The sequence below is a fragment of the Tiliqua scincoides genome, chromosome 5 (assembly GCF_035046505.1).
Source record: "Tiliqua scincoides isolate rTilSci1 chromosome 5, rTilSci1.hap2, whole genome shotgun sequence".
Lineage (NCBI taxonomy): Eukaryota > Metazoa > Chordata > Lepidosauria > Squamata > Scincidae > Tiliqua > Tiliqua scincoides.
Window position 1 is genome coordinate 3,652,415 of NC_089825.1, and position 24,159 is coordinate 3,676,573.

Consider the following 24,159-nt stretch of genomic DNA (forward strand, 5'->3'; position numbering starts at 1 on the left):
TCAACACCCATCACAACAAATGCTCTTATTCTCTGCTCACTCATCTGAGTGGGCTGGAGGGGGGCTGCAAGCATGCACATGTTTTGCCTTCTCCCCGTCCTTTTCTCCTTCACATTTTTCCAAGACAGCCTTTTCAATTAAACCTGAACCACTGCAGCCTACATCCTCTTTCTCTGTTGCGTTCTGTACATCTCCAAAGAGAGGAGAAATATGAGTGTGTGCGTTTCAGTTCTTCCCTGGCTACCCTCCCTCCTATAAAGTTGTGGCAAGAGTCTTAGCTGCTGAGGTGGCTTGAGGGGTGCCTCATAAGCTTGTGGTTCCCAAGCTGTAGATCTGGGACTAACTAGTGAGCCATGACCCAATTTTTGTTGGGTTATGAAACTGACAGGGCAGATTAGGTTAAGTGCATTAAGGGTTAAACAAGCTGCTACTTGGGGAGGAGGAGCACTGCTGGCAATCACAGCCACACCCCTTGGCATTTATAAATCAGCCAGCAGCTTCAGCCTCTAAAAAGTCTGGCAAACTTCCTTAAAGGAAAGGACTAAGAGGATGGACTTCCCAAGTAGTATATGTAAAAAGTCGCAATTCTGGCCTGCTGTCTTCAGCGTGGAGAAAGTGAACTGATAAGTTTTTCATTTATTTACTAACAAATTTACATCCCACTTTATCTCCCTAAGGCATTTTTCTTCCTCATTCATTGAGCTCCAATGAAGCTCCAAGTCATCCAGTACTATACATTGGTACTTATTTAGGACATAAATAACTTCTTGCAACACATAATTTAAAAGATTCACTAGAACAAAACCTAGTGATGGCCACCAGTTCAGAAAGCCTTAAAAGGGGATTAGGCAAATTCACAGAGGTGGTCTAGGTACAGCCCCTGACCAAAGTGACTAATAGGGTCCTCCACACTCGGGGGAGGCAGGGGCCACTGAACACTGGCTGCTGGTGTGGGAAGGGGAGCACTGAGTGTCAGCAGGAGGTTTTCATGTGTCCTCTCTGGAGCTTTTCTGGAAGCATCCCATTGACTATGAAGGGAAACAGAATGCTGGCCTAGACAGCCACAGGCCTGATCCAGTAGAACTCTTTTGAAATGTATAGGCCAAAGGAAAAAGAAAACTACTACTGTCAACTTATGTGGGTGAAAAATAATTCTAAGGTTAAGAGGCCAACTGAAAAGATGGCATTTGGAAGATTTAGCAATGCTTCTACTGACTTGGCCTGTCTAGCTGAGGTACCTTCTGGCATCGCCCAGGGAGTGGAACACATCAGTGCAATACTGGGAGGATTTATTTGTTGTTCTTGGAATGTAGTGTTTTCTCAAAGAGCATCTTCGAAAAGACACTCAGTTGTGGTCACTTTGCGCTGCCACCAAATTTTCAGTCACTATGGAGTTGATATACATTTGCTGAACTTACATCCAAAACAACAAAATCTATGAAGCAACTGTAAAAAAAAAAAAAAAGAGTGGAAGAATAATTTCTTCCATGCTTTGAACAGAAACAAATGATGACTTCTCAGGTCTCAGTCAACAAACACGAGAGCTGGAAACCCACTGGATGTCGGAGGGACAATGACGTAAGTCATGCTTGTCTAGATCACTGCTCAGCCCAAATGCCACTCCATGCAGTGCAACTGCAGTCAGGCTGCCTTCCAGGTCCCAGCTGACAGTTGAATATCCAGATATCAAACACATTTTTGCATTTACTCCTCTTCAAGGATAAGTTGGCACATAAGTAAGCTGTGTGTCCCCCCCATGCTTATTTCAGTGCACTTTTAAGTGCTCATTTTCTATTCCACCAGCATTTATTTCTGTGTCCTGAGGATTTTTTGTTTTTTAATGTGTGTAAAATACCTTCACGCAACTGTCTACTAAGATCTAACAATGATTCATTTGGAGGGAAGGGTTAATTCTGCTCCACGGTAAACAGAAAAGAAGCAGAGAGGCAGTAGATGACTTGGATATTTATTTTTGGAAGCTCTAAGCATATGTATTTGCTCAAAGGCACTCTGAGGATTTCCGTTGCTTTATACACAGTAGGTTTAAACACAAACTGCCACCCTCTATATTGCTTTATTCAAGATGCTTAAAAGCATAAGCCAAGGACCAAAGTAAAGATGCAAGCATAGCTTTGAACTTAAGCACAGACTCAAGGCTACCTCCCGGTCAGCTGATTCCGAATGGCCCTGGGGCAGGTGAGAAGCTTTCTGGTTCTTTTGCATGGCATCCACTCAGTTTCAGTCAAGTTCTATCATGTCATTGGCACCTCCTGCCCAACATGCGCAGTTTAAGGTCACTAACTGGCACCACATGCTATTGGATCTTTCTGGGAATAACCACTGCTTTGTGCTATTCATGCAATTAACACCAAAGATGCAACAGAAACTGGATGTAAATTTTGTTTAAACAATAAAACACAGATTCTTTTTAGTCATCCACTGATCTGCAGGGAACACAAAAAAATGTACTGACAACCATGCAGTCCATATAGCTTATCAATTTATACCGATTGGGTTTTTGGCTTGGTTTCAGTCAGAGAAGGAAAAGGAGGAGGAAACCTCCAAACAGGTGCAGTGAAAAAGTAGTAAACTGAAGTACAGCATTATATTCAGCCCAACAATTTTTGTCTACAGCTTCATCAAGACAAGGGGCCTTCAAGTTTATTCAAGGGATTTTCCAAAGGTATGAATGAATGAATGAAATTTCATTCTTAACTTTAATTCTTTAATGAGTGAGCATTCAGTGGCTTCTTACTACTTCTGTGGGTTCCTATGTTGCAAGACTGCCATTGTACTGACCATCAGTTTTTCACTAAATTTAGAATGTGTTTTTCACTAAATTAATCATATGTGATTTTATTTTACATTTTCTGTTATATATTATGTAAGAATTTGGATTTACTAATTTTCTAATCAGTTCTTTCATATGGTAATTCAGTCAGAAAACCTTTTGTACAGGTTATTATTTAATCAGTATCTGTTTCTTAGTGCCTTCAGAACCTTAGCTTCCAAATCACAAGTTTGGCAGTGGAAGAGATTGCGGAGAGAAGTGGTGGACTCTCCCTCACTGGAGATATTCAAGCAGAGGCTCGACAAGCACCTGTTGGAGATGCTCTAAGGATTTCTTGCCTACGGCAAGGGGTTGGACTAGATGACCTACTAGGCCCCTTCCAACTCTATGATTCTATGGTTCTAAAGAAAGTGCAGCCAAAATGCATTGAGTCAAATAAAATATTTACTTATTTTCACTGCATCAGTTCAGAGATTCCCTCTCCTCTTTTTTCTTTTCTGTCTGTCAGGTGCTGCCCCCTCTCCTGCTCACATATTTTTGCTCCAGAACCAGCCATTATTTGTGGTTTCCATTGCCTCCAAGGCCTCCCATGGGGCATATAGAAGACTTTGTGGGAGGCGAGTCTCTCTTGGCGCTTGTACCTCTTCCAAAGCCCAAGTTACATGAAAGTTCTTGTGTTTTCTGCAGTTCAGAGATCTTGAGGGAGGAGATCTAGGTAGCACTGGGGACCTGGTTCAAATAAGGAGCTTTTAACTGGATTTGTGGAGGCCTGATATAGATACACAATGACCTGCGTTCCTAGAATGAAGCAGAAAATCCTGCATAATCAGAGTGTCAGAAATAGCTGCATTTCAGACACCAATATCAGCAGTTTCTTATAATGGCTTCCGGCATTGATAGAAAGCTGTAAGTATTGTTGGAAGCTCATTAACGCTCACCTTGGAAAACCTTTTGCAGAATAACACTACGTTAGCAAGATTTGTTTGTTTTGTGACCTGTTTCACATGGGACTGTCAGACACAGATGCAACATTTACATGCGCTGGATTCCACAGCTGCAGATGCAAATGACAGAAGCCTGGAAGCCAAGTTACAAAAGGATGTCTTTGTTCATCTGGAAAAGCACTGCCATCAGCTGCACGACGGGAGGGGGCTCTCCCTCACAATCTGCCTGATCTACACCCAGCACAGACACACGTGAGCCAATTTAAGTCAGGTACTAGACAGCATTTCAGGTTTCACACAGGAGCCTCCTTTGCTCCATATTTCCTCTGTAGCAGTTCCTAATTTTTCTCATTGACAATTACTTACCTCAAGCAGCAGCAGAGTCTCTTGTTCTGTCCATTCTCGCCCAGCACTAGCACTTTTACTCTGTAAAAAAGGAAGGTTAAAACACTTTATCCACCTAAGTACAGATGACAGCTGGTGTTGCATAGTGCCCAAGCGAGGAAACTGTGAATTAGGACTTTCTGACTTTGAATATTGCCTCTGCCACAATCTTATTACATGGCCTTGGGCAAGACATCCCCTCTCAGCTTCACTACTATAATAACAAGCACACTGGGGAAAAAATTTAATTCAGAGCTCTTTCTAATTTACTGGTTTACTGCATGCCAAAATTTTCCTGCATGGCATAAGAACATAAGAACAGCCCCACTGGATCAGGCCACAGGCCCATCTAGTCCAGCTTCCTGTATCTCACAGCGGCCCACCAAATGCCCCAGGGAGCACACCTGATAGCAAGAGACCTGCAACCTGGGACCCTCCCTTGCATCTGGCATTCTGATACATAGCCCATTTCTAAAATCAGGAGGTTGCACATACACATCATGGCTTGTACCCCGTAATGGATTGTTCCTCCAGAAACTCATCCAATCCCCTTTTAAAGGCAACTAGGGCAGATGCCATCACCACATCCTGTGGCAAGGGGTTCCACAGACCAACCACACGCTGAGTAAAGAAATATTTTCTTTTGTCTGTTCTAACTCTCCCAACACTCAATTTTAGTGGATGTCTCCTGGTTCTGGTGTTATGTGAGAGTGTAAAGAGCATCTCTCTATCCACATTATCCTTCCCATGCATAATTTTGTATGTCTCAATCATGTCCCCCCTTAGGCGCCTCTTTTCTAGGCTGAAGAGGCCCAAACGCCATAGCCTTTCCTCATAAGGAAGGTGCGCCAGCCCAGTAATCATCTTAGTCTCTCTCTTTTGCACCTTTTCCATTTCCACTATGTCCTTTTTGACATGTGGCGACCAGAACTGGACACAATACTCCAAGTGTGGCATTACCATAGATTTGTACAACGGCATTATAATATTAGCCGTTTTGTTCTCAATATCCTTCCTAATGATCCCAAGCATAGAATTCGCCTTCTTTACTGCCGCCGCACATTGGGTCGACACTTTCATCGACCTGTCCACCACCACCCCAAGATCTCTCTCCTGATCTGTCACAGACAGCTCAGAACCCATCAGCCTATATGTGAAGTTTTGATTTTTTGCCCCAATGTGCATGACTTTACACTTACTGACATTGAAACGCATCTGCCATTTTGCTGCCCATTCTGCCAGTTTGGAGAGATCCTTCTGGAGCTCCTCACAATCACATCTGGTCTTCACCACTCGGAAAAGTTTGGTGTCGTCTGCAAACTTAGCCACCTCACTGCTCAACCCTGTCTCCAGGTCATTTATGAAGAGGTTGAAAAGTACCAGCCCCAGGACAGATCCTTGGGGCACACCGCTTTTCACCTCTCTCCATTGTGAAAATTGCCCATTGACACCCACTCTCTGTTTCCTGGTCTTCAACCAGGTCTCAATCCAGGAGAGGACCTGCCTTCTAATTCTCTGACTGTGGAGTTTTTTCAGTAGCCTTTGGTGAGGGACCATGTTGAACGCCTTCTGAAAGTCCAGATATATAATGTCCACGGGTTCTCCCGCATCCACATGCCTGTTGACTTTTTCAAAGAATTCTAAAGGGTTTGTGAGGCAAGACATACCCTTACAGAAGCCATGCTGATTCTCCCTCAGCAAGGTTTGTTTGTCTATGTGCTTTGAGTCTATGTCTATGGCACTTGGGGCAGGGGAATTAAAAAATACGATTCCCCTGCAATCTGACATGGAACAGTCCAGACTTCAACAACCTCATCTTACCACCTCGTTCTGTACACAGCATAGCCACATCTTAGGCGGGGGTTAGGGTTAGTATGCAAGGCCAAAATCACATATAGTCAAACACTGAAAGTCCTTTAAATCCTATAAATATGTACTTGTCTTTTTAAAAATAAGAATCATACTATGAGAGACATGTGGAAACTGAGACCAACTGAAGGAACCACAGTTCCACATATCCGGTCTCACCCTTACTCTCACACATACGCTCAATGAGTGGAATGGTGGCTGGAAATGCCTGCATTATTTAAACTGCTTCATCACTCTCGCTTTGTTTTGCTGAGCACACACACTTGAATTCTTGTAAGTTAAATGCTTATATGATTCGGCTTCACTGCAACGTGTGATTAAGTCTCAGACTGTACTTGTCAAGATGTGGAATTTGTGAATTTGCTCATTCTAGCAGTGGGCAAGACTTACTCCTGGCAGATCACTTGGGGCCAGGAATCAGTTGAACTGCAAAGCAGTCTCAGTTATGTCAATATAGCAGTATAACATTCTAGAATCAATCCGAGGACATCCGAGGGTTTTTTGTGACTTATAGTATCTCCTTGCTATCTCAAAGCACAGTGAACAAGCTAGTCTATAATTATCCAGATTCTCTGCAAGGAAGAAAACAGGAGTAAAGCAAGCTGCACCATGCCAGGAGTGATCCAGACAACTAAATAAGCTACAGTGATGGAGAGGAACATACACACTACCGCTTGCCTATGTGCTTCCCAAGACTACATATGGCAGGGGGGATATTGAGAAGCCCTGTAAGTCTCCCAGAACTCTTTGCAGGTTTTCTGATTTTAAAACTAGCACGAATAATCAAAATGAGATGCCAAAAGGAGATCAGTAAGATGTATTATTCTTAAATTATTCAGGTGACTTTCCAGCTGGCTCCAAGTGCCAGCCATTCTGAATGAAAGATACAACATCTAAAGATTTGAATGTACAGAAACTCAGATTCATGCAGGCTAAACAAGTCTCGCAAAGGACAGCGTTAACTTATTTCTCTGGAGCCATAATGAGAACAGGTCACTACTGAAAGGCAAGAAACCTTGATCAGAGACACAGAAGCCTCCACCTAAACACCCTGTGTTGGGGGAGGGGCAATAGTTTGAAGGAAGAGCCTTACCTTTGCTAGTGTTTTCTTGGAGTAAATGTCTGTGCGAAGTCCAAAGTTCTGGAGGTCAGTAGGTTTTTCCTTGTTTTTCTCAGGAAAATTCAACATCTGCTGAGCAGCTGGAATCTAGATAAAGAAATGAAAAATATCCAGAAGATGAGAGAAGATATGAAAGTACCAGGCAGTGCTACACAAAAGCACACCAAAGTTGTCTTGCACTACAGAGATGATGTACGTGAAGTGGTTGAAAACGTGCTACATTTGCTATTATGAACATCATAGGAATGCTCTGGAGTCACACTCTTCCCAACTCGCCAGACTACAAGGAAAACAGATGTTGTGTTATTGTGCGCTGAAGTGACCAATGGTGGCTGTGGAACCATATGCAACCTGTGAAATCTGAAAATTCCAACTTCTGTGCTAATGATCATGCAGAGAAGCTAAACAAAAGCGATAAATCCTAAGGCATAGGAAAACTATTTTGAAAGCTGCCTAGTATGCTTGCAGGAATGCAGTGTTTCTCAAAGTGTGCTTCTAGGAGCCCTGGGTCCCTGAGACCTCTTCAGGGATTCACGAACACACCATAAGTGACCAGCATCTGCTCAGTGGTGTACCACTATGCACATGTGCCAGTGCTCTGGGCTCCCTGAGACTCTGCGCATGCACCCGTTGGGCTCCCTGAGATTTTGTTTAGGAACGTAAAGGACTCTGGAGACCAAAAAGGTTGACAACTGCTGCTCTATAGTATTATATTTTATCACTGCTGTTTTGTTCTGATATTTTATTGCTGCTTGAATTGTATATGGGTATAACCTAATTATCAGTGGATTTTTCACCTATGGTTTTACCTCACCATGGATGAGACTGGACTTTTAAATTAAAAATGTCCCTTTAGGCAGCTGTTTTAAAATAGCCTCGCTTACGATTGTAACATGGCAGGCAAGCAAGCAAGCAAACTCTTTCTTCCTCTCCAGGACTTAGAACAGCTCAGTTTCAGTTCACTCCTTTCCTCCTGAAGCGCACTTTGCATTCTTTTGTGGGCTCCAGGGGGAGGGGTCTACTTCCAAGAGACTGAAACTAAGCTGTTCTAAGCCCCTGGAGAGGGAGAGAGAGATTGATTGGTTACCTGCCTGCCACATTACAATGGTAAAGGTTATTTTTAAACCTCTGCCTAAAGGGTCGTGTTTTCTAAAATTGATTTTATTTAACATGATTTATGGTATCCACAGGGGTTCCAGAATGGAATGCTTACAGATGCCAAGATACAATCTGCACTGTGCTTTACTTCGTAAGTCATTCTGTGATATTTGTAAGAAAAACAGGATGAGTAACTAAAACACACTACCAGCTACAGCTTTGCACCCACTATGTTTATCATGTGAATGTCAATCATCAGATAATTTTAAAAAGAATAAATATCAGGCTCTCAGTATGTTGATCTGATCCTTAGTGGAGGAACCACCTGCTCATCTAAGAACCATGGGGATCAAATGCAAATGTCTGAAGCCATTATACTCTGAGTCAAACCCTTAGTCTTCCCCTTAGACATGCAATGGCTCTTCAGGTCTCCTAAGTCTCAGTTCTGCTACCTGGGATACTACCAGTTAATTGAAGATGCCAGGGACTGGACCTGAATTTCCTGCACTGAGGCCAGGGCCCTCTCTTTAGGTCAGTGCTCCCTAAACTTACCAGCTTCATGACACCCACCCCCATGCTGCAGGTGCAATGTGCAACCCCTGGAAGTACAAGGTGATGATGTCACCGCCAGCTACTTCCAGGTTGGAGACGATGGAGCGACCGTGAAAAGGGGGCTCAGAGCAGCTGGGCCATTCTGGCAGTGAAAACCTCATGCACAGAGCCCTGCCCACCAAGCTGAGCCTCTGCTCCAGGGTCTTCAGCTCTGCCCTGTGGTCTCCCACTGCCCTGGTGTGCTTGCTGCGTCACATCGGGAGCCACGCCTCACACTCTGGGGACAGTTGCCACAGAGCTACACAGGATGGCATGATGCTGGGACAAGTGAACAAAAGGGGGTAACAGAGGAATTACTTCTTAAAAACCTCATAACTGCCTGTACTAATTGGTCCCACACAGAAGAAGCTGCTGCTATAAAGTACATAATTCTACAGGAACTTTGCACAGAGACAAAACAAACTGGACCAGGATACGCTGTAATGATTTATAGGATGTAAACCAGTTCAACTAGTACCAATACGATGCACAGATTAAACAATGCCTGAGGACTTTACCTGAGGTGTGCGAAGATGAAGAGGCATGAGTCCAGAGGGGGTGTCTGCAAGCACATTGAAGTGTGGCGTAGGAGGAGGGCCCATGGCCATGGGGCGGCTTTCTGGGTCTACTTGGTAATTAATAAGCCCCCACTGCTCCAGAAAGGCATGCACCCTAGGAAAAGACAGCATGACAGAAGTGCTGAGGAACTAGCTACTAGAATGGCAAGCACAACAGATCAGACAGGAGGACATGTCAGTGCAGAATGATTAACATAAAACACCAGCAGGCAAACGTTCCTTAAAACTGCGAAATATTCCCCCCGTCTGAAAAATGGCACTTCTGGAAGTGACATTTTTAGGTCTTCTGAGGTCCAGAGAGGATGTGCAGTGTCTCCCCAGCCCCCATGCAGGCCTTCTGAGACCACCAGAAGGCCTGAAAAGGGGACTTCCAGTTTCCACTAAAAACTGCTAAAGTGACTTTTTCAGTCACTCTGAAGGCTTTCTAAGGCCATTTAAAGTTTTAAAAAAACTGGTTGGCAGGGGAGATTGTGGCTCTGTCTCCTGCCAGGTGATGCCCCAGAACATTTTCCTCCCCACCCCTTGTATGCCAGTATTAAAAGGATATTGCCTAAGTTCATATTTCAAGTTACAATTTGGGCCTCACTCTTTTTTTCCCACCTCTGGAGTAACTTGTCACACAGAAGAATTTTAGGCTCAAAACATTAGATAAAAACTTTGACTGTACTGAAGAAGCCTGTTCTAGCTGCAGCCAAAGGCGGCCAAACCCACCTCATTACTGCACAGACATCTCCAGTCAAGTTCCTTCTGCAGGCAGTGCTGGTCAAGTACTCTTGAGGGTTTAAGCGATAGGTATCAATCATGAAGTTGCGGTAAGCCAAGTATCTGGAAAAAAATCCAAGGAAATATGATTTTCCCAACAGCTGCCATTTCAGAAAAGCACCATGACATGAACCAGGCTTTTCTTTGCCCTTCACAGCAGCTGAACTACACGCCTCCATCCCAACTGACACTGACTCCTAGTGTGCCACAGTGGCTCGCCTGGTAGCAAAACTACTGAGCATCGACTCCCAGAAAAGTAGCCTTCCCTTCTACATGACTGGATGAAGCAGCATCTTGGCCAATACAGAGAGCCTGCAGCCTTGGGCACAATATCTGTCACTGGAATCTCCAGCCTCCCCTGGAGGCTCAAGTCAAGCAGCCATCATTTGATGTTTTGAGGTGAAAGAAACTTTTGGAACAAAGTAACACTGAGTAAGGTTTCTGGGTGTCCAACAAGGAATATGCAGCTCAATTACACAAAACAGAAGACTAGCAGATATAATTATGGCCACATCTCTAGTCTTAAGGGAGAACTCCTGATGGCTTCTGCTGCTGTCAGACTTCTTTGCTGCTTTTCTGCTATCCATGAGGGATGAAACGGACACTCCCAAATTTAGACACAGTGAAAAAGTCTATTATCTATACTTGGAGTTACAGAGACTATATTTAACATTTTGGGGCAAGAGGAATTTTGCAAAATGGAAGCAGGTCACTTCCTAACCTCTGTGATTTTGCTTAGATCACTGGTTCCCAACCTGTGGCCCGCGAGAACTTGAGAAGTGGTCCGCGAAGCCTCAAGAAAAAAAAGATTTGTGATTTTCCCCCAGTGGCGTCGCTAGGGCGGTGCGGACCGCACCGGGTGACGAGCAAGGGGGGGTGACACACACTGGGAGGGTGACGTGCTAAAATCGCGGTTAGGAGTAATACCATCATTTTATATACCATTGGATGTGGAATTTACAGCAGAATGCAATGCAAAAAATGAGAGGGAAATATCTCCTATCTATCAAAAGTTATAGGCAAAAAAACAGAAAACAAAAATGCATGGGGCCCAATGGAAAGTGAAACCGAGCCGTATCGTGCATTTACTCGTGAGTAGGCAAATGTGCCTTAGTCTGTCTGAAAGGGCAGGGAAAGGGAAAAAAGCAAACATGCCTTGGCTCCTGGGCAGGTCACGCAAAGGGAAATGTGAGGCCATGAGAATGGTCCTGATTTAATGCAACTGGAGCTCAACAAAGCTCCAGAAGGCAGCCCCCCCCCCCCCAAAAAGAATGAAACAGAGGCTTGACAGGGTAAGGAGAAATTTTTTTCTGTTTTAGGCTGCAATCCTATCCACACTTTCCTGGGAGTAAGCCCCACTGACTATAATGGGACTTACTTCTGAATAGATAGGCATAATATTGGGCTCTCAGACTTGCAAAGCCAGGTGGGTCTGATAGTGATATGCTTGAAATATAAGAACTTAAATTGAACTGAGTACTGGGTAGGGGTGAAAATCTTACAGATTCTTTTTTCTGGGGGGGGGGGGGTGTTATTGCAGGCAGGCTACAGAGAAAATTCACTTGGTGGAACAGGGCTGGCTTCCCCTTATTTATTTATTTTACTTTAATTTATTCATAATTATTTTAATTTGCTTTATGATGGGTCCTGAACAGACTGTCATTCTAAAAAGTGGGTCCCAGTGCTAAAAGTTTGAGAACTGCTCCAATAAGGTGTTAGTAAGTTGACACCCTGGGGGGAGGTGACACCACTAGTGAGCAAAATCATTAAAATCACAGTTTGCAAAAATAATACCATCATGTTATATATCAATCAATGTGTAATTTCATGCAGAATGAAATTGAAACAAACTGCATTGAAATATCTTTATTCTATCAAAAGGTACAGCCAAAAAACCAGTGGGAGCAGGGCGATGGTCACCATGCCCACCAACTGGAGTGTTGCCCCGCCCACTGCATGGGGGTGACACGCTGGCCTCCTGCACCGAGTGATGCGAACCCTAGTGACGCTACTGTTTCCCCCTCCCTTTTACTGTAAATTTATTCCCACAATTAAGTTAAAGTTGTATCTTGTTGCACAACTAACCTTGTTTTCTTCCTCATTTTATGCAAATCCACTGAGTTGTGTTATGAGCCACTGCACCTGCATCAACAGCATGATACATTGTACATTGTCCAAATGGCCTTCGGCTAACCAACGGCAATGGCATTCAACCTGTGGTATGCATGAGAGGAGCACAAAATATGCCTACTTCTTTCTGAGTCTACTTACATTTCTGGAGTTTTAGATTTGTTTTTCCCATTGAAGAACTCTGGAAGAGCACGGCGTTCAATCACATGAATACTATCAGAAAACAAGCACACTATGGTCAGTAGGACGTAACCAATCTGGGATAATCAGAAAGGGTATTGAGAATAAAACAGCTAACATTATAATGCCTTTGTACAAATCAATGGTAAGGGCACACCTTGAGTACTGCGACCAGTTCTGGTTGCAACATCTCAAAAAGGATATAGTGAAGATGGAAAAGGTGCAGAAGAGAATGACCTAGAATGATTACTGGGCTGGGGCAGCTCCCTTACAAGGAATGGCTACAGCGTTTGGGACTCTTCAGTGTAGAAAGAGGGCATCTGAGGGGAGACACGATTGTGACATACAAAATTATGCAGGGGATGGACAGACAGATGCTCTTTTCCCACTCACACAACACCAGAACCAGGGGATATCCCCTAAAATCAAGTGTTGGGAGAGTTAAGACAGACAAAATATTTACCCAGCATATAATTATTCTGTGGAACTGCTTGCCACAGGATGGTGATGGTATCTGGCCTGGATGGCTTTAAAAGGGGATTGGAAAAAATTCTGGAAGAAAAGTCCATCATAGGTTACAAGCCATGATGAGGTCTGTGCAACCTCTGAGTTTAGGCTACCTCAGAATGCCAGATGTGAGGGAGGGCCCCAGGACACAAGTCTCTTGTTGTCTTGTGTGCTCCCTCAGGCATCTGGTAGGCAACTGTGAGATACAGGAAGTTGGACTAGATGGGCCTGATTCAGCAGAGCTCATCTTATGTTCTTAATTTTGCTCCAGAGCTCAAACTTGCATTATGAACTGTACAACCGTACCAATTACCTCTACAGTCTCCCCAGCATGGTTTGAGCCATTCAGACTCTGAAGACCAACAATTAGTTCTTTAACTTTGTAGTTTCATACCATGCAAATTCTAGGAGCAAATCAACTATGCTCTGTCTCTCCAACGAAAGTGTAAGAACTAATCACTTTCCAATTTGCTATCTAAAGTTACATGCCAATCACATCACATTCAACTCTTACAACCGTGTGTGTGACATGCCTTGGCCAAAAGGAGAGAGTCACTTGCTTTACACAATTCATGTTAGGCTGGAAACAGTAAAAATGACATAATTACAAAATGAAGAAAATAGGAGCTTTTCTCTGACTCATATGGATCTTGATCTGTTCCAAGCTCAGCAACCAAAACCTTGAACACACTGAGTACTTTTCTGGGCTATATGCAATACTCCACAGTACTGTGTTCTGGACATAATCCCTTTACCATCAATTGAATTATGAAATGAATTTTTTTATTTCAGAGAATGATTGAGATGCAAGTTCATTTTTGAAAAGATTAGGCTGAAAATAATTGGGAAATAGGAATTTTCTTCCACAAATTATTAGCCTCAGAAATATTGATGTTAATACAAACTTAATTTTGATGATCCTCAAATGCAGGTTAATTTAAGTGTCTTTGCTTTCCCATTCAATCCAGACACACAGACTCAATTGCCAGATTTAAGTCAAGATCAACGTATCATTTATCAGAAACCTGAGTGCTTCGGAAGGTATACACTAGACAGGCTTCTATGACTCCAGGCCCCCTCAGCTGAGGGGCCTTCCAGCCCTACTGAGTACAGACTGCCCTTTAGACTAGACAAGTTATTGAAGTGTCTAGGCATGCGAGGGGCACTGTACAATCTTTCAGCACGTCCACAGTTTACAGCACCCAAACACCACAAAACAAAAAGACATTTGTCTTGTTAAATCTGACATCTTGTGTCTGACTTGCTGAAACAGAGTGCTTACCATTTAAAAGTTGCACCTTTGAAGTGAGGACAAACAGGGAGACATGGATGTAAAAGTGCCTCCTCCTTTGCAGCAACCAAAATGACACAAGTCTCAGAACAGCAATTATACAAGGTCAATTTGCATTCCATCTGATGGCTGTGTCTAGCCTAGTTATGAGTGCTTTAGCATGCTTTGGATAGTAAATTACTTTCCCCAGACAGCTATTAGACTAGCTCCATCTACATACATCAGAGAAACGCACTTTAGGCCTGGAAGAATTAGACTATTTTATTCATATCTCCAAAACTGTGTAAGAACGACAATTCCCACAACACATGAGAAGCTAAAATGCAGATGTAAATCTGGGATAAGCATTCAGCACCCCAGACTGTTTCCTAGATATTCACATTGAGATGGCTGCCACATTATGCACTCCAATCCCACAAAGAAAGAGGTTTGCTATGGCAACTCAAGTGGTAAGGCAAGGACATTCCATGCATGCTCAGAGATGCTATTTTGGACTTCAGACAGTCTCTACTGCATGTGTAGAAAAAATAAATTCAGAAAGCCCTGGAAAAATGCCCAGAGCTGACACCTGCTGCCCTGTCACAAGAAGCAAAGTGGGTGGTTCCACGGCTCTAGCAGCAAAAGAAAGTTGGCTGCAAGATGCACTCAAGAGGACTGACTGGCAATCTGAATTCCTCCTATTTCTCTGACTGGGATCTTTCTAACCCAGTGGTAAACCTCCAAGGACAGATTCAACTATGTCTTCAAGCAGTTTGTTTCACTGATGAACTGAAGCTGATCAACCTCAGATCTACTTTTATACAGCATTTCAAAACTCTGCAACAATGAAGACCAAAAGAGGTGCTGGCAAAGGCCAGAGGATGGCTATCCTTGTAAGAAGCACATGTGACAATTCATCAGTCACATGTAGCCTTGTCTGTATATTCACCTTGAGCGTAAGTCACAGGTTGTGACTTCTCAGCTAAAGTAGTCTTTGCTCCTGGTTTGTGTACTGAAATCCACACCCGTTCAGCACTTTTCCTTAGGTTTTGCTGGAGAGACTGGTCAACTGCAACAACTGTCTTACCAAAACAAACCAAACACCTACCTGGTCTACCATTCTGTCTCCAACAGTGGATAGTTATTAATTGTACTAATGGGATTTCTAACCCTCCTTTGCAAACTGCCCAATGACACATCACTGGTAAGAAAAACAGACCTTATTTGCAAAAGTGCTACAGTAAGCCTAAGAACTTATCTGAAACTTTAAATATGATGCTCTGACCCTGGCAGACAGCAATGTCTACAGAAAAGTCAGAGTATCAGCTAGATTGCTCCTTTTGTATAAGCAAATAGAAGTTACTCCTTCCAAAATAAATGTTATTGCTGTTTAGCCAGTTACAGTAAGGAAGATTTCGGAATCTGTATTTTGAACAGCCTAATCTTATGCAAGTCTCATGTAACTCCTGAAGTTTTGAGAATGACAACTATGGCCGTCTCCAAGAGTGGCCTCAGGACCCTTAGCAGCAACAAGATCACTGAACATCCTTCTTTGCAGCCTGGGACTCTTTTCTTACCAGTTATAGTCAAACCACGAGGCGTAGCTGGGGATAATGATGTGATTAGTCTGTTCTGTGACATTGTCTTCTCCTGGATCTATTGAGCGACCCTGGTCCCCTTTGTTGGGATCTTCATCTTCCTATAGAAGGAAATACATGGAATACTTTGAAAGTGAGAGAGCAGACAAAATAAAAACCAGGGGCAACAGGCAAACATGCAGCCCAGTTTGTAGAATGAGAAAGAATCAACTGTTGAAGCCATCCGCACCTGAAAGGCACAGTGGATTGAACAGCGCACCTACACCAGTCTCTTCAATGCAGCATTTGCATGAGATTGCATAACACTGATAAGATGGCAATTGGCTGGAATCCTTTTGTCACAATTTCAGAGAGAGAAACTTGTTCAGAGCCAACACTTGCAAAATATTTCCATAACTTCATTGGGAGACCGAAAGCAGAACTGAAAACTAATCCAAAGTTCACCAAACCAACAACTTTGCTTTCCTCTAGGACCCACTCCATTTTGATTCCCTTCTGTTAATGGTTACTGGCAAAGTACTAAGACAACTGCAATGTGCTTTACATGGAGCTTCCCATGAAAAGCATTTGGAAACTGCAGCAACCAGATTGCTATTGGACAACTCACAACTGAAGCATAGTACTCTGATTCCATTAGTGCTTCACTGACTGGTGATTTGCTGCTGGGTGCAAGACATGTACAGGCCATTGTCTTAAAAACCCTGGACCAGTATACTCAAACTGGTGGGTCGTGACCCACCAGCTTGTGTAACGATGCCTGTTCCCTTTAAGGGGTGGTGGCAGGGGGAAAGCAGTGAAGCGATTCCCAGAATCGCGAACCTGTGGGGGAAGGGGGACTATTTTAAACTAAACACAGGTGCTCTCAGAGTCTGGTGGGTGTGGGGAGCCCTGCAGAGCACTTGCAAGGCTCCCCGCAGCTTCTAAATAGTGAAAGTTGCAAGCGCGACAAAATCACATTGTTAACCATATTAACTGAAAAACTATAACACAATAACTAGGAGCAATGTGATTATATATATATAAAGCTGTCCATTCTGCTGGCAGTGATTCCAGCAGCAAAACTATAACACAATAGGAGCAACAAACTATATATATATATATATATATATATATATATATATATATATATATATGGCAGTGATTTTCCAGCAGCAGTCTGTACCTACCAGAGAAATGTTTCAGTGGACCTGCCAGGGGCTGAACCTAGGAATTTTTGCACGCCACGCGCATGCGCTGCTCTTTAGTTATGGTCATGACAAGGTAAACAAAGAACCTAGTGAATGGTGGTAATGAAACCCACACACTCTGATCTCACACACAGGGTCCAGACAAGGTGAGGCAATTTCACAGACAGACCACAGCAAAGAATGGTTACTGCAGGGGAAAAAGAAACAGCTGAACCCTTCCCTCCTCTGTCTGAGGGTCCAAGCAAGCTAGAGGCAGTAAAATGAACTTCCCGAGACCCCAGGCCCTCAACAAATGGTGGCAGGGACAGAAAGAGGCACACTTCTTTTTTGTAAACATGCTTTTAGGGCTTGGGGAGTCCACTTCCCCAAAAGTCACAACCTACAGGAAGGTCATGCCTAAAGAGACAAACTGAGCAAGAAGGAATCATACATTTTCCAACATGTTATCTAACCCTTGTCAGAGAACATCAAATCTTACAAAGTCGAGGAAGAACTGCCCTCATTTCATGTAGGGCCTCAGGTTTTCTTGTTAAAACTATTTACAACACAGTGAAGCAGGCAAGGAATTCAATTCCTAACCATTCTTCTCTAATTTATTACTTACTACATTTCTACACCTTCTCATAAAAAGTCAAGGCAGTTTACAAATATGACTACAACATGCACAAAACACAGTAACAACCCGTATCTGAGAACTGCAGCAGCAAAAACCAGCATCAGCAGTAAAACCAAGAGTCTGAAAGGCCTTAAATAACGAAAAGCATTTTGTTTCCAAACATTGCAGAGGCTGCTGTTACCTTTCCTCCTGCAGCCACAGTCTCCTCATCCTGTTCATCTGAAAGAGAAAGCACAGAATGAGACCTTCAACTCATCGGGATGATAAAAATCAATAGAGATCCCTGGACCAACAGAGCTACATTTGGAGCAAGGCCAGGAAAGGAAAACTGCATTCGAGCCATTGATAAATTATAATCGAGCACCTCTGCTAGAAAAGAACTGGGAAGAAACACAAAAGAGGAAATGAACTGATCATTAAACTGATCATTAAAATGAAATGATCATTAAAAAGCCACCACAGTAAGGAGCTTGTGGCGAAGGGGCTCTGTCACTTGGGCTTTGGGTTGTTCAGGTGCAGGGCCAAATTGCACCATCACACCTGCTGCTGTTTCAAGTGGCATGGGGTCCTTCTCCTGCCTACGGTGGCCACTTTAAGAAGTGGTAAACAGTGGGGATCTGTGCAAAGCAAAGGAGAGATGTCCAGGTGAAGTCAGAGGATTCATCATATCTTCTCCTTGCAAGTTCACCTGCCCATTAAAGTTCAGTACAAAAAGTCTTGTGTGGGTTCCTTCTCCCTAGAAGATAAAGCAAGTGGTGTTGCTATGCACAGCCTTTTCAGTGGTGGCTCCAGTTCTATGAAAGCCTGTCTCACCTCATACTCAACCTACACTATTACACACTGTGAAGAGACTTACAATTTGTCTTCTTTGATGTCTTCAGGCATTTAGCTGAAGACATGTCATCAGGCATGGTCTGTGGAACTCCTTGCCACAGGATGTGGTGACAGCATCTGGCCTGGATGCCTTTAAAAGGGGATTGGACAAGTTTCTGGAGGAAAAATCCATTATGGATTACAAGCCATGATGTGTATGTGCAACCTCCTGATTTTAGAAATGGGTTATGTCAGAATGTCAATGCAAGGGAGGGCACCAGGATGCAGGTCTCTTGTTATCTGGTGTGCTCCCTGGGGCATTTGGTGGGCTGCTGTGAGATGCAGGAAGTTGGACCTATGGCCTGATAGGTCATCCATGCAGGAAGCTGGGCCTATGGCCTGATCCAGTGGGGTTGTTCTTATGTAGCTTAGCTCCAAATTCTTCTCCCAGGGTCCGATCCTATCCAATTTTCCAGTGCCAGTGCAGCCGTACCAGTGGGGTATACACTGCATGCTATGATGGTAAGGCAGTCACAGAGGGCTCCTTCAAGTATGGGAACATTTGTTCCCTTATGTCGGGCCTGCACTGCAGCTGCACCAGTGCTGAAAAGTTGGATAGGATTGGGCCCGCAATCATTTAACTCTGCCCCCTTTAAAGGAGCCCTTGGTCTGAAGTAACAAGCCAAAGGGCTGGAGAATCTCCCAAGACTGCACAACAAAGCTTTTTCAAGACTGTTAATTCCAACACACCAAGATCTTACTCTAACTTACTTTCCCGTGACTTATACTTTGCCATTTTCCACAATCTGGAACTAGTACTCATTTTAAAATACAGATTGGATACTCAACTCCTTTATACAATTTATTATGATTATTGAAGACAGGTGTTACTGACTGGTTTGTTTAATCCAGACACAGAGTCCTTCCCAAGAACCTGAAATGCCTGACCTTTATCATATTTTGATGTTATAAGTATCGTTGCAAAATGTAAGCTGTTCCCAGTAAAGCTGCTTTTTGTAGTTGGTGGATGGTAATTTGTCTGGCCCCTATGCTGTTAAGATGCTCTTCAAGATGTTTTGGAATTGCACCAAGGGCACCAATCACCACTGGGATCACTTTCGTCTTCTTCTGCTGCCATTATTATTATTATTAAGAATACTCATATACAGCCCAGTGACGATGATCTCTTTGCAGCACTTTAGGACTTCAGCAGGGATGCTGTCTTTTCCAGGTGCCTTGCCAAAGGCAAGGGAGTCCAGGGCCACGTGAAGTTCTTCTAGGGTTGGTTCACTGTCAAGCTCCTCCAGCACAGGCAGGCACTCAATGTTGTTCAGCGCTTCTTCGGTGACTACATTTTCTCTGGAATATAGCTCAGAGTAGTGCTCCACCCAGCGTTCCATCTGCTGCACCCGATCCTGGATGACCTCGCCTGCGGCAGACTTCAGAGGGGCAATTTTCTTCTGCGTTGAACCTAGGGCCTGCTTGATACCATCATACATCCCCTTGATGTTGCCCGTGTCAGCTGCTATCTGTATCTGGGAACAGAGCTGGAGCCAGTAGTCGTTAGCACATCTCCTTGCAGTCTGCTGGATTTTGCTGCGAGCAGCTCGGAGGACCTGCAGGTTGCGCTCACTGGGACAGGCCTTGTATGCTGCTTGAGCTCTCCTCTTTTCCTCAATGACTGGTGTCAACTCCTCAGAGTGGGCTTCAAACCAGTCTGCCGCCTTGTGGTCTTCTTGCCGAATATGGACAAGGCGTTGTTGTAAAAGGCATTCTTGAAATGTTCCCATCTGTTGGATGTGTTTGCATCGACCGGGCCTGGAAGAGATTCCTCAAACGCTCGTGCAAATTCCTCCACTTTTCTCTGATCCCGGGTCTTGCTGGTATCAATGCGAGATCTTCCTTCCTTTTTCGTGTGGTACAGTCGCTTTGTTTGCAGTTTCACTTGAGGTGGAGTACCTCAAGACATGAGGGATGCAAACATCATCATGCTGTACAAGAACAAAGGCGACAGGGGTGACTGCAATAACTACCGTGGCATCTCTCTCCTTAGCATTGTAGGAAAGTTGTTTGCCCGAGTTGCACTAAAGAGGCTCCAGGTACTTGCAGAGAGCGTTTATCCAGAATCACAGTGCGGATTCCGAGCCAACAGGTCCACCACTGATATGGTATTCTCCCTTAGACAACTGCAGGAGAAATGCAGGGAACAGCGACAGCCACTGTTTATAGCCTTCATAGATCTCACGAAGGCCTTCGACCTGGTCAGCAGGGACGGCCTCTTCAAGATTCTCCCCAAGATCGGATGTCCACCCAGGCTCCTCAGCATCATCAGATCCTTCCACAAGGACATGAAGGGCACTGTTGTCTTTGATGGCTCCACATCAGACCCCTTTGACATCCGAAGCGGCGTGAAGCAGGGCTGTGTTCTTGCACCAACCTTGTTTGGGATTTTCTTCGCTGTCCTGCTGAAGCATGCCTTTGGAACCGCAACAGAAGGCATCTATCTCCAGACTAGATCAGACGGAAAGCTCTTCAACCTCTCCAGACTGAGAGCAAAGTCCAAAGTCCAGCTGAAATGTCTGCGTGACTTCCTCTTTGCCGACGATGCAGCTGTCACTACCCACTCTGCCAAAGATCTCCAGCAGCTCATGGATCGTTTTAGCAAGGCCTGCCAAGATTCTGGACTGACAATCAGCCTGAAGAAAACACAGGTCATGGTTCAGGATGTGGACTCACCTCCCTGCATTACAATCTCTGCGCACGAACTGGAGGTTGTCCATGACTTTGTGTACCTTGGCTCAACAATCTCCGACACTCTTTCTCTCGATACCGAACTAAACAAACGCATCGGTAAAGCAGCTACCACGTTTTCCAGACTCACAAAGAGAGTCTGGTCCAACAAGAAGCTGACGGAACATACCAAGATCCAGGTCTACAGAGCTTGCGTCCTGAGTACACTTCTGTACTGCAGCGAGTCGTGGACTCTTCGCTCACAACAGGAGAGGAAACTGAACGCTTTCCACATGTGCTGCCTCCGATGCATTCTCGGCATCACCTGGCAGGACAAAGTTCCAAACAACACAGTCCTGGAACGTGCTGGAATCCCTAGCATGTATGCACTGCTGAAACAGAGACGCCTGTGTTGGCTCGGTCATGTCGTGAGAATGGATGATGGCCGGATCCCAAAGGATCTCCTCTATGGAGAACTCGTGCAAGGAAAGCGCCCTACAGGTAGACCACAGCTACGATACAAGGACATCTGCAAGAGGGATCTGAAGGCCTTAGGAGTGGACCTCAACAGGTGGGAAACCCTGGCCTCTGAGCGACCTGCCTGGAGGCAGGCTGTGCAGCATGGCCTTTCCCAGTTTGAAGAGACACTTGGCCAACAGTCTGAGGCTCAGAGGCAAAGAAGGAAGGCCCATAGCCAGGGAGACAGACCAGGGTCAGACTGCACTTGCTCCCGTTGTGGAAGGGATTGTCACTCCCGAATTGGCCTTTTCAGCCACACTAGACGATGTTCCAAAACCTCCCGTTGTGGAAGGGATTGTCACTCCCGAATTGGCCTTTTCAGCCACACTAGACGATGTTCCAAAACCACCTTTCAGAGCGCGATACCATAGTCTCTTGAGACTGAAGGTTGCCAACTCATATACAGCTTTTCAACAAAACATAGTTCACAGAGAAACTTTACATAGCAAAATAAGCAAATTGTTTATTTTGTGAGGATGCAATTCGTAATTGTCAGATAAATGTTATTATTTCAGTGAACATTAGTACTATTGCTTTACGAAACTGTGAGTTGTTCTGAAAGTTGTTTCTGTAGAACAGAATAAATAGATCTGGCACTGTCAACTATTTTAGCTGGAATTAGACCCTTCACCACATACAGTGACAACTTTTAAATACCTAGGATTGGGCCCTTAATAGCTTAAAGTGCAGTTGCAAAAGGGGGAGGAGCCGCAATGGCTTTCAGCCACTTGGCTGCCTTTTGAAGACTTGCCACACTATGCTTCCTTATTTAGAATTAGGGCCCTCCAAGGAATAAGTACCAGTTTCTATAGATACAGTTGACTCACATCTTACACGCACTTTACTTGTGCAAGTTCAACTATATGTTCGCCCCCCCCCCCCGCACAAGTTTAAATAGTGCAGACAATTCCACGTACTGAGTACATGTCCCCAAAGGAACCTGGCATGGGAGAAATGAATCTGCTGTTCCCTCACTAGGTGGGGGCCTCTTGTAGTTTTTAGACAGTACAGAAGTAACCTAATTTTCCACAGATTTTTTACCTGTGGTTTTATCTCAACAGATGAGAAGGACCCTTTAAATTAAAGGAAAAAAGTCATTTAACAATAGCATCATTAATGTGAGAGAAGGCAGCCGGCTGACAAGCCATCAATCATTCTCTCTCCAGAGGCTTAGAACAGCTTCATGGCAAGTGACCCCGCTCTTCCCCGAGCACATGAAAGAAAGATAATTACTTTGTATTCTTTCCCAGCACTGCACTCTGGGTGAAGGGAGAGGTTGCTGGCCTGAAGCCTTTCTAAGCGCCTAGAGAGAGACTGATTGATAGATTGTCTAACTAATGACTGTCTTAACATAGCAAAGGTCAGCAAGGCTGTTTTTAAATCGCCTAGCAAAGGGACATTGCCTTTTAAATGGATTTCCTTTAATGCAATTTTTGCCATCCATATGAGTTCTGGGGACCGAACCCTCCTGAATAAGAAGCTCAACTTTACACAGTTTTCAGATGTAAGGGATTTTCAAGGTAATTCTGAGTATACACAACTTTAGTTTTAGACACTGACTCTGGATCATAACCCTTGTGTAAGATGCAAGTCAACTGTAATTCTTCTTTCTGTCAAGACACACATTACTTTAAACCAGGGGAGTCCAAACTTTTTGGCAGGAGGACCAAATCATCTCTCTGACACTGTGTCGGGGGCAGGAAAAATAAAGAATCAATTTACATTCCAAATTTGAATAAATTTACATGAATTTATTAGAGATGGAACTTATATGAATGAATGAAAGTCTTACAGTAGCTCAAGGCCTATAAAAGGCCTTGCACAAAGCAAGGTTGGCCTTTCCTTCGCTGCCACTGCTGCATCACAGACGTGAAACAGGAAGCAGTGGAGGGAGCCCTCATCCCACAGCTCACACGAGAGGTCAAACAGTTGGCCTTCACACTGAAAGCACTTGCATCAGGCCAGTGTGGGCTTCAGCAAGTCTCCAGTGGGCTAGAGGCTCATTGGAGACTGGGGCCTCCTTGAGGGCCGGACTGGAGTCTTTGAGGGCCACAAGCAGCCCCAGGGCCAGGGAACTCCTGCATTAAACACATCTGTGGACTACAAGTTTATTTTGGACTCCATTTTATTTTGGAAATAGTATGTAAGGGGATATGCAAACCAAATCAGAACTTGGGGGGGGGGCAAGCCAACACTGTACATCCACTGCAATTCCAACCTGGATCACACACCCACATGTATGTTACTGATCTAAAGCAGGGGTGCCCAAACCCCGACCCTGGGGCTGCATGCGGCCCTTGAGGCCTCTCAATGAGGCCCTCAGGGAGCCCCCAGTCTCCAACGAGCCTCTGGCCCTCCAGAGATTTGTTGGAGCCCGCACTGGTTCGACACAACTGCTCTCAGCGTGAGGGCAACTGTTTGACCTCTCACGTGAGCTGTGGGCTTCCTCCACTGCTTGCTGTTTCACCTCTG

At 44.4% G+C, this 24,159-nt stretch overlaps 1 protein-coding gene across 1 annotated transcript in view; it reads right to left on the bottom strand.

Annotated features, from left to right (window-relative positions):
- SMARCC1 (SWI/SNF related, matrix associated, actin dependent regulator of chromatin subfamily c member 1) overlaps positions 1-24,159 on the bottom strand; it is a 129,155-nt gene that overhangs the window by 48,624 nt on the left and 56,372 nt on the right. Inside the window, exons 13-19 of the mRNA XM_066627421.1 lie at positions 17,807-17,844; positions 15,802-15,923; positions 12,409-12,480; positions 10,087-10,200; positions 9,316-9,469; positions 7,082-7,195; positions 4,102-4,161 (exon numbers count right to left, since the gene is read on the bottom strand). Coding sequence (XP_066483518.1) covers positions 4,102-4,161; positions 7,082-7,195; positions 9,316-9,469; positions 10,087-10,200; positions 12,409-12,480; positions 15,802-15,923; positions 17,807-17,844 — 674 coding nt within the window. The remainder of the gene's footprint in view (positions 1-4,101; positions 4,162-7,081; positions 7,196-9,315; positions 9,470-10,086; positions 10,201-12,408; positions 12,481-15,801; positions 15,924-17,806; positions 17,845-24,159) is intronic.